General features: G+C 37.8%; 1 protein-coding gene across 1 annotated transcript; it reads right to left on the reverse strand.

Moving 5' to 3' along the window:
• Positions 1–130: 130 nt before the first annotated feature.
• Positions 131–10314, reverse strand: LOC311511049 (sulfotransferase 6B1-like; the record flags this gene model as incomplete). The annotated part of the gene is made up of 6 exons (XM_084611321.1): positions 131–257; positions 1556–1742; positions 3026–3120; positions 6516–6642; positions 9139–9323; positions 10170–10314. 6 exons carry the CDS (start codon positions 10312–10314, stop codon positions 139–141), a joined length of 858 nt encoding a protein of 285 aa, XP_084467447.1. The 3' UTR covers positions 131–138.
• Positions 10315–11494: the final 1180 nt, after the last annotated feature.

An 11494-nucleotide genomic window follows, 5' to 3' on the forward strand; every position in this document is an offset into this window, starting at 1 on the left:
AATATTTTATTAGGAATTACTACACAGGATCTTTCTGCAAAGTAACTTCAAAAGTACAAACATTGTTTTGACACTATATTAACCCATCTCCAGGTTTTTCCGCTCAGTTGTCAACTGACTAGCACTCTTCATTTGATGTCAGCATTCATATATGATACGTTTTGCCAGTTCACTCAATTCCATCTTCTTAGTAAACATTTCCTCAAACATTTTGTTTTCTTTTGGAGTGAAGTGGTTTTTCCAGTCACCAACAGCACCTGGGAGAGTGAGAATGGGAAATGAACAGCTGAGGTTGCTTCGCCATTGGACAGAGAATGATTTACTGTGTTCTCTTAAACAGTCTGGCTTTGTTAGTACAAAAGTTTGCACACATTGTTTTATTATTATTATTTTGCTCCCTTGTCTTAGCATAAAGATGATGCAAATGAGTAACGCTTAGGGTTCAGGTGAGGTTCCTCGTGGAAAGAGGCTGGCTTATCAGGTGCCATATCATAATAACCATTATAGCTTCAGACTACTTTATCTTGCTCTAGCTACCTAATTTCCAGTTTAAAGTCACATGCCTGCAAAACTGTTTTTTTTTCCTCTGGGCCAGCTTCCACATTTCCATGCATACCTATAGTGTAGTGGAAATAATAAATAATAATTTCAAAGGACTGTCTGAATAGGAGTAGAAGAGAAGCAGGATCAGTAGTCAGCACTGCTGACTCTCATAATATTTGTGTTTTTCTAAATGCCACAGCTTCTGGAGGCATGCAAGATGGGAGAATCTCAGCTTTCATTTAAAACAAACAACCCTACATTTCTAGCCTTCATGATTGCAGAGCAAAGCTTGAAAATGTGATTCAGGCATCCCTTAAAGGCTCAGAAACACCACAGAAGACAATTATAAAGAATCCAAAATGTACTTTAAAAAAAAAATCTCATTCATTTTAAGCTACTCTTTTGATCCTTGGAGGGCCTGACTCATGATTTTTGAATGCTCGGGGTTGGCAATGCTGAGTGGAGGAACTGGAAGAAGAATATATTACTGGTAATTCATTATCAACAGATTCCCACTCATCCATTTTGATTGTGTCAGCCTATTTCTTTAGCATGTCCACTTCAATAAGACAACAGGTAATATATAAGATAAACACTAACTGCAACCACTCTCAAAAGGAATGTGTTTGTGTGGTTTCTGATAAACTGAGTGACCTTGCCATGCAGTAATGAGGGTACACATTAGCATTTGTGAAGGACAGAGGTAGAGAAATATAGATAAAGAAAGAGACAGTTAAGCTGCATGAATCTTTCCTTTCAGTTCTAAATGCTCATGTAAAACAATATTAGACTTGTAATTTAGACGCTTCCCTGTGTCTAGTGTGGCCAGTCATTACAAACCAAAGAAACTGGAAAGAAAGCATATTAGAAATGGATTCAAGAAGAATTCCTTCGTCACCCTATGGGCATGATCCAAAGCACAAAAAGTCATTGGAAATACCCCTAGTGTCCTCAATGAGATTTGGCTCAGGCTTTATATGAGATTTTGTTGGGCCGGTTCCAACCAACGTACCTTTTCGGAATATCAGCTTCCTATTGGATGTGAGTGCACAAACGGTGTGATTTGGGTCACTCTTTTCTTTTTCTACATTGCTTTTCATCTCAGTGAATGACGACTTCTCACAAACCTCTTTGATATCATTGTCACTGATGTTTACTCCCAGAAATACACTCATTTTCTTCACAACCTTAGGAAGATCCTGAGATATTTGAAGAGTAAGGTATTTGTTTTCTAAGCAGAATATCAGATTTTATTTCTAAACCAAATAAACAAAGATTTTTCCTTCCAAAAGACACTGTTCAAGCAAAACTGTCACATTGGTGTGTACACATGGTATCTATATGGTAGGCCTGATTCATCTCTCGCTTGCACCCATATAAATCAGGAGTAATTCTATTGAAGTCACTGGAGTTACGTGTGTGCAAATGATAAAAGTGAGAAGATATTCAGGCTCAATGGGTGTACATTCTCATTTAAATGTATTGAAAAAAGTTGCATGGCCAATTTTGGTATCAGTTCAGGAAGGCAGTCAAGCATTTCTCTAACTTTCAGCGGGAGTAGTTCTCCTTGCCTTCATTAGGAATATTAACCTGCTTAAAGTTAGGCATATAGTGGAGTATCTAGCTGAACTGGGGTCTGTGGGTAAAATTTTCAGAAGACCTTAAGTGGCTTAGGAGCTAGAACTGGATGGATTTCTATTTCTTCTCCTCCCCCAAAGGAAAATATTGCAAAAGATGAAAAAATACATTTTTATAGAAATTTTCAGAGAAAAATTGGGACTTTTCATCAAAATATCCAAAACCTGACAACCACAGTTTGTTGTCTTGGGCGGGGTGGGGGGGAGGGGAGGGCATTGTTTTTATATTCAAAACTGGAAATTCTTGAGGAGAGCAGACATTTCCCACAAATTTTTTTTGTCAAAAACCCAATTTTGTGGTGTAAAATAGTTAGAATGGAAAAAATTTCACCAGCCTTTTTAGGAGTTCAAATTCCATAGGCTCTGAATGGGACCTATGCTCCTAAATCTTTTCAGCTCTTTTGAAAATTCCTCTCTGTGTTACTAGAAACAGACAGAAGATTCTGGTACAAGAGAAGTTTTTCACAGCCTGGCAGTGTGATCTAGCTGTCTGTGCACAGGAGTAAGAGGCAGGGACTGTATGTTAGTCCTGGTTCTAACCCTGATTCTTGCTGTGGCTTTGTGCAAGTTAATCACTCTGTAACTCAGTTTCTCCATATGTGAAATTAGGATTTACTACCTACCTTACCTATGTTATGAAAATTAAGTAGCTAATACTCGTGAAACCTTTTCGAGATAAAAGTGCAGTACAAATACTAAGTATGTTTGTGTTATGAACTTGTTTTGTCTTGTACCTCTTTTGTTTAATTTGCTCTTTAAATTCCAGTGATACAATTTTGCAACAGCTTTGTTTTGTTTTTGTTTTGTTTTTGTTTTTTGCTGCATGAGATGAGAAATATGTTTACCTTCTTCATGTCTTCATAGAATAAAAATAAGATGTTTCTGTCATTTTTATGCTCTTCCCAGCTTAAGAAATGATCAAACCAGGATCCACAGACAACTGTGAGAAAAACAAAATGGGATTTATATAAACTTCCTTGAGAAATAATTCTAACTATATAGCATACACTAAAACAAATGTTCTCTTCCTACCGTGCAGTGAGAGTGCACTATACTCCCCTGACTGGTTCAATTCCTTCTGTTTACTGGATCAAACTGAATGCACAAAGTTATTCAACTTCTTTTTTTGCATGCACTTCTGGTTATGGAATTCTGGTGTTCTTTTGAGAAACGCATTTGAAGCTGAACACTGACTACAAATGCAAGGAAATGTGAGTAGTCCCACTGAAATCTATGGCATTACACACTTACAAAAGTTAAGCATGTGAATAAGCATTTGCAGTATTAGTGCCGTAATTTGGGAAGACAGTAATCACTTTACCACAAAATGCAGCCATCTCTGGAGTGAAACACAGTAGCTGTTAATAAGTGCACAGCCATGTGTCAAAAATTTTAGGAGAGGAAGTGAAGAATACCCTATCAATTTAAACTATCGGGGAAAACTGAGGCAGAGTGGATATTAGCCCCCAAACTGGTACTTAGCCACTGCAATGTTGCCAACTCCTATGACTTTATAATGAGTCTCAGGATATGTGCTGTTTTTCTTAAATTGCACCATCACTTTTTGAAATCAAGAGGTTGCAGAAGCACCTCAGCTTTCACTTAAAAAAAAGAAAAGTTTCTGGCCTTTCTGTTTATAAAGAGGAGGTTGAAAATGTTGAGTGAGATCACCCTAAAGGGTTCAGAAACCAGATGACACAAAAGAAGAATCCAACATTTATTATTTTTTTTTTAAATCATATGATTTTTAAACCAATCTCTTGATTTTTCAGTGGCCAGACTCATGGTGTTTGAGCACTTGGGGTTGGCAATACTGCAATCCCCACTCACTTTGGTGTGTCTAATGCTGCTGGTGGTTCTATGGCCTGTGTAAAGCAGGAGGTTCGACTAATAAACATTGTTCCCTTCTGACCTTAAAGATGTATGAAATGTTACTCCCTTGGGGCTTGTGATCAGCAGGTACAATTTTGCTTCCATTAACAAGTGGCCAAATTAGCTTCAGTAGTGCAGGATCCAGCCTAAGGGGCACAAGCAACAAAACTGTGGCTGACTCCTGTGTATGTGCAGCAGGACAGGGAAAGGACTCCCTTCGCCTTCACCCTTGTCCTGAAGTCAGTGGGACTTCGCACAGGTGCAAGAAGATCTCTTAGCATGTATCTGTAGAAAAACCAAGTTGTGGTTGAACTAATGGTTTTATCCCCACTCCAGGAACACACACAAAGTACTACAAGATAATAGTCCCAGCTATCGACAAGTGATGGGCTACATTGATTTTTTTTAAATGATCCTTTTTCTTCCGTCAGCATTAGGTGCTCAAAACAGATAGTGATAAGGCCCTAGACCCTGCAAATCACTTTAAGCATGTGCTCAACTGCTTTTGCTGGGTTGGGAACACAGGAAAGCCTGCTGATGTCAATGGAAAACTACTGACTTCAGTGAGCTTTGGATCAGGCCCCAAATGAGTAGCATTTTGTGTTTCTTTTCAATTTCCTACAGCTGTTTGTTGCTGTATTGATTCTTGTGTAGCATGTGTCCAGCAGAAACAAACTGGTATAAATGAGTAATAAAACACTGAAAATGGGGATGGATAATGGGAACAACGCCACCAGCACAATCTTAACTTCCACATCAGAATCAAAACGGCTACTCATAAAGGACTCATCCATGTCCTTGGGGTTTGGAACTGGCAGCTCAAGATAACCCGCCCATCACAGGGCAGGGTAGAGTCTGTGAGTGATGGAGACTTCAACAGGTCAAGGCTTACAAATAAAACCTTTGTTTGGATCCAGCCATGCAAAACTATCTACCGGAGTGGGCTGGCGGTGTGGGTTGAAATCAGGATTTGAATTTTGCTGTTTGAACCTATCTATGGCACAAATGTTCCAAAAAGAAGCATCCACATTTATAAAGGGCCCCAGGGAAAAAATACGGGTCATGAATGCAAAATAATAAAAAGAAAAATAATAAAAAATACACTGATAAATGAAAAACAAAGATAAAATAACAATTTGGAATGAATAAACAGGCTTGATAGCTATAGGGCTCAGAATAACATTCACCTTCACATTCAATAAAGGGAAATGTGTTTTATATGCTCTCTGATATGTCAGTTTAAACACTTGATTCCTTTCTGGTGTGCTCTTAGACGCTAGGGAAAACTCTGCTGAGCATACTCAGAAGAATACCCACGTCTTTAAAAAGGGAGCTTATAAGCACTTTTTCTCCTTTCATTGGAATGGAGGATCCTGTTGCAAATTACCTTATAAGCTGATTTCAAGTCAGGGGGACATTAGTATCTTCAGGTAAGATGTTGTGTGATAGACCCTTTCTTTACCATTTGGTGAAAAAACACTAAATGAACTGTCTCTCCAGATTTTTTTTATCCTAAACCTAAAGGGGAAGCTGGATATTCAAGCTCAGCTGGTCTTGTAGTTAAAGTGGCTGGTCTTCTGGGGCTTGCAAAAACTGGGATAAAGTATTTTTCTGTCAAATCAACAGGGACATTCCTGTTTAGGGGGGACATGTAGCTACCTATGTTTTTGTAAAAGCTGGGAATAGTGTTAATTTGCTTTAATATAGAATGGGGATTAGAATCAGCAGGTCAATTTTATTTTGCTTGCTTGTTTTTTGGATGGACCAAGGGTCAGTAACTTGTTTAGGCAAGGGTTGGTCGCAAAATGTTTTTCAGGCATGGGGAAAAAAAAATGCTAATGCCAGTTCTGATAGAGTTTGCTGCCTATGGACTGTTAACTTGTCTGTATGGAGGGCTGACGTGGAGAATTGTGCTTGTTGAACTTTATTTTCAGGATGAATTCTGCTATCAATCTAAGGCCCTGCTCCTGCAGAGTGGCAGCTTGCTGGACCCGTGAGCAGACCCACTGAAGTCAGTGGGGATCATAAGAGTGCAGCAATCAACCCACTCTCCAGGGCTGGGGCTTAAGCAAAGCTTCGCTGACTAAATCATTTACTGTTGACCAGAAGTACATGATGTTTCTGATGTTGCAATAAGGCCATTAAAGAACAGTGTCATTAAAGAGGACAGTAATTAAATTTAAGGGGGCACATGCGGTGTTTCCTATTCCAACTATAGGAAATACTGTAAATACCACACTGAAGGGATAGTAGCTACTGTGGTTAAGTAAACAAATTGTTTTCTTTGATCTCATTTGTACAAAATGTACTGCTGATGTAAAGTAACATGCATGATTTGTGTAAGGGGGGGGAATGCCCTGTAAATAAGGAATTTTCACACTTATTTATATTTCTCACTTCTTACCATGTGTTATAAGTTTGTAGGCTAGAGAGAGAGAGAAAAAAGATAACACTCATCCTTACCATCTCCCCTTAAGAACAGCTCAAGGAAAATAGTCCATGAATCGATGGTGGGGAGATTTGGGTTATCTCTGTAGTAGTGAAACATAGAAACTGCAATATCTTTTGGATTTCTGATGATGTAGAAGGCCTGTAAAAGAAGACACTATGATTACTAAGGATCACCTTCTTCTTTTAGAGGATCCACTTGCATAGGTGTGAGGTTTTTTTACATGCCTTTTAGATAACGTCAGCCCCGATGCGGTTATGGGTCAGGGTTCTTTTACTGATCATCTTCCAGTCAAATGTCCTTTACAGTTAAAACAGCATTAAGGTAGAGGAGGGTATTTGTGGGGAAAAATCACTAATTGACGGATTAACAGGCAGTAATGAACCAGTGGCGAAAGCTGGACGTACATGTGCCCCTCCACTAATACAGTATTAGTGGTTGGTACACAATTGCATATGGGTTTCCTAGATGTGTGTGAACTGGAATATATGCAAGAGACAGCTTTCATATTAGTTCATGAGTTAATATATGATTTCAATAAATCCCATGAGTTAAACATTTACTACTTGTCATTCTCATATAAGCTGCATATGATCTGTTCCATGAGAACGGTTGCAACTAGAATTGGGCCTGAACCAAAAGCCTGCATCTGAATAACCATGAAGTTTGCGTGTTTGAAATCCAAACTTGGATGCAGAGTTGAATTTTTCCAGTGGCCGCCAATATTGCTATGCGGAAAAGCAAAAACTGTAGGTGAGTGTGTGAGATCTATCAAGACTTGGATTTGTGGCTGAAAACTTACTTTTAGTCCTTTCTTAAGTATGTGCATTTGGTTTGCATAATTGGTATCCTTGCCTATAACCTTCTTTTGCAAACAATCTATATGTGTCTGAAATTCCACAGTCCTACCAAGCACTTCATCCTAAAGAACATTCCTGAGGAACATTCCAGTCATGTACATTACAGTCAACTTCATGTTTCTGAGAGCAGGGAAAAACTATGAATCTTGAATAGGAATAAAACTCTAGTTTTGCAACACACTAGCTTCAAGAGGATAATTGGAGGCATAGGTTAATGAAACATATAAGCAGATAAGCATGAGCAATGAAACACTATTAGATTAATTATAAAGTGACTCATTAAAAGAAGTGTGATTGTGATAGTAGGATAGTCATCACATGGCTTTCTTTCACACGTGCATGTATCCCTTACACTTCATTATATAATTCTAGCTCCATTGATCATTACACTGAACGGAAATGGTATACAAGGCCTTTCACTCTTGATATGTATTTGTGCCTCTCTGACTAAAACTAGATGTATGCAGTGTAGTCATGGCCATGTGGGTCTCAGGATATTAGACACAAGGTGGGTGAGGTAATATCTTTTACTGGACCAACTTCTGTTGGTGAGAGATCAAGCTTTCGAGCCACACACAGCTCATCCTCAAGTTCAAAAACTTGCCTCTCTTACCAACAGAAGTTCGTGCAATAAAATATATTACCTCACCCACTTTGTCCTACAAAGTAGATGTCATTCTATGATGAAGTCTCATCTGCAAACCCAGAAATTTAAGTTCAGGTTAAGGGGCATATATTGCCCCCATCTGGATATGCAGCATCCATTGATGTCACTGGGAGTTGAGCACATGGTTTAAAGGCAGAATGTAGGTCTAAGTATACTTAGATTAAGAAACTTTTAATTACATGTAGTTAAACTGTTTGCTACTAGCGTTATTTGAGGATGCTCAGGCTCCTGTATGTTTAGTCTTTTAAATCAAGTTATTTGTAGCTGATGCTCAAAGACATCTAAGTGCAAGTGCATTTCCATGCTAGTATATAAGGAAATTTGGCACTTTGATAACTGTGGCCATTTCAAATCGAGTCTCACAAATGTCTGAAACATAGTCTGAGGACTGTGTTTTGCAGGACAACCGATGTCAGACAGGTTGTAATGCAAGTGGGGGAGGCATGCTTCAGACCTTTCATTATTTAATTTATACCTTGAACTAGATCAGTGTTGCAGGTCTGATGGCAAGATGTTGGCCCTATGTTCTCTCATTATATTTTATGCTAAACAGTACCTGTTTACTGACATGCTATTTTGGAATAAATCTAATTCTGGTGGAGTAAGTACAGATGAGTTATTGGCTTTTGCTTAATTGCTGGGAAGTCACTTCCATCATTCATATCTGAAAAACCCAGTGCTTTTGCCATTATGAATCTGTATGATTCTATCATAGGTTATCTGCATCAGTGAAACTTACATATATGTTAATATGTTCTAGCTCAACCAATAAATAGTGATTTAGGAATTACTCCATGAAATTTTAACGCCTGTGTTATGCAGGTGGTCAGACTAGATTATAATGAAAATTTTAAACACATCAGATTCAACAAATATTTTACACTATGAAATTTTAAATAACATAAGGCCACCACCAGAATGCTACTCTGGTTAAATTCAGAGTAACCCACTGAAGCTAGAGAGTTATTCCAGATTTACACTGGTGTGGCTGAAAGCAGAATTTGCCACTGTAACTTGATACTGTAAGTACTGTGTGTTTAAAAATGGCTACTTCCAGACAAGATAAAATATATACTTAATTTGAGAGAGTTATATTGCAGCTTATTTTACCTTGCATTGTTTGACCTTAAAATTTGACGGTAACATGTTGTAGTCCAAGTGAGTTGGGATGATTCTCTTGGATGAAAGATTGTTCAGTTCTTCCACTCTGGAGATGTCCCCAAACTCAATAGGTGATGTTAGGGTGACTTTGGGAGTGTAAATCTGCATTATAATTTGTGCAAGCCAGTGAGTGCCTTCAGACAATTATTTTTAAGGAAAAAATGGGGAGAGAGGAGAAAAGGATTTATTACTAGAAAAATATACTGATACAGGAAAAGTTTGGAAGTAGCTCACTTGTTTGCAAACTGAAGCTCTGATCCTGCAACACTTAGGCATGTGAGAAATTTTACACCTATGAGCAGTTCTGTTGAGTCCACATATAGAATTAGAGCTGTAGCTGATGTATGAAATACTCAGAACTTTTCCTAGTGGATTTAACACTGATACTAAAACAAACCTTTTTAGAAAATGTGCATATTTTTCAGATAATTTTATAGAAACTAAAATGTAGTCCTATGCTTCAATTTTCCTAATGAAGCTTGAGCATAAAACTTATATACCCACCACCTAGCTGGCAAACTAACAGGTTAGATTACGTATTTTCAAAAGTAACACTGACTTAATTTTTTTTGGGGGGGGGAATGAATACACAGACAAGCACCATAAAATTACTTAATACAGTTCTGACTAGTTAATGATAACAGTGTAGTAAGTCTTTAGCCAAATCTTTACAGTATGGATTTTACTTACAAGCAAATTACCTATTGATTTCTAGTCATAAAAAGAACCCATCAGCAGGCTCAGACTATTTAAAATTACAAAATCAAAATACACTACACAAATATAGTTGGTTGGTTTTTTTTTACAATTTCACATTTTACGTCTTACTACAGCTCCATAGTTCCAATCTGAATGTAAACATCATCCTCTTTCTGTCTCGCTCTCTCACATACACATCAGGTTTTTCAGTGAGTTTACACCCAGAACGTTCAGCAAACAATTAAGATTCCCCGCAATAAATGCTTAAAGCAGAACTTTACCAGACTTTGGATAGGAAACCAAAAGGACGTCATCTTCTCTAGCATCAAAGGCATCCAAGGATTTTAGAAGATCCGGCGATGACATAGTTGTAAAGGGAATCCCATTGAATCTGTGAATGAGCACTGTCTGACTCTGGGTTGACATATTTGCTAATGTCTTGGATCTCTGTACGTTAGATAACAGCTCAGTGACCAGAGGATTTAGAAGTCACTTGTAAGTCAGATGATTTGCACTGACTAATGAAAATTTAGAATTGAAAACTGCACATTTATATACTTTGTAAAATTCTGTGGAGTCATTTCAGTCCTTTACCTCCTCAGAAAATTAATTATGGCAACTGTAAAATTCTACATAAGTTACCTTGGTTAATCACACAAATACCCTCTATTTCGCTATTATTATATGTTGCAAAGGTTTCCAGATAAACGAATGAGTGACAAAGTATTTTAACAGTGGAAAATAACGAGAACGACAAGTGAATATGCTTACAAAATATGCCTAATATGCTCATTAGCAAATTAGGCCCTGGGGTAAGTGGCTTGTTGCTTCAATATCTAAGAATGTTTCCAGATAAGGAGTATGTATCTTTTAAAATATGCTTTTACATATCTTTTTAAAATGCAGTATTATTTAACTTATGTGAACACAAATAAATTATTTTGTTTTTTAACATATATACAATGGACTGAATTTTCAAAAGTGACTAAAGGGTCCCCATTTTCAGAAAGTGCTGAGCACCCACTCACAGAAAATCTCCCTTCTCAGGTGGTGTCCCAACTTAGACACCTTAAACTCATAGGGACTTGTAGAGCAATTTTCAAAATGACTAATGAAGTTATCTCCACTTACAGGCATTTCCAAGGTGCACATCACCAAAACTGGGGAACATCAGACTCATGTTAAATATTCCCTTGAATATCACATTTCATAACGAATCATGTTTCAAAATTCTATTGGGTCAAATTCGACCCTTATTGAAGTCAATGAAAGCTTTGCCATTGACTACAGTGAATATGATTTCATCTGTTACATCTAACTACGTTTTGGTTCTGTGGTCTTTGTGTACTCAAAGCTAAAATGAAATCACTTAAAACATGGCTGATTAAACAGGAGGAAATTGAACTTCTAACAGAAGTGGATCAACTACTGCCGGTTGTAGTACTGAGCTGTCTCCGCCATTGCCTGCAACAGGAATTCACTGCCAGTTGCCGGATACAGTTAGCATTTCCAAAATACCTCATCAACCATGATTTAAGTTTGCCCTGTGGGTAATTTTGGAAAGAGAGGCTGTTCTGTCTGCTCGTTGGTTTGGTGGTTTTCAATG

This window comes from Lepidochelys olivacea (assembly GCF_965140295.1).
Source record: "Lepidochelys olivacea isolate rLepOli2 genome assembly, chromosome: 1".
Taxonomy (NCBI): Eukaryota; Metazoa; Chordata; order Testudines; family Cheloniidae; genus Lepidochelys; species Lepidochelys olivacea.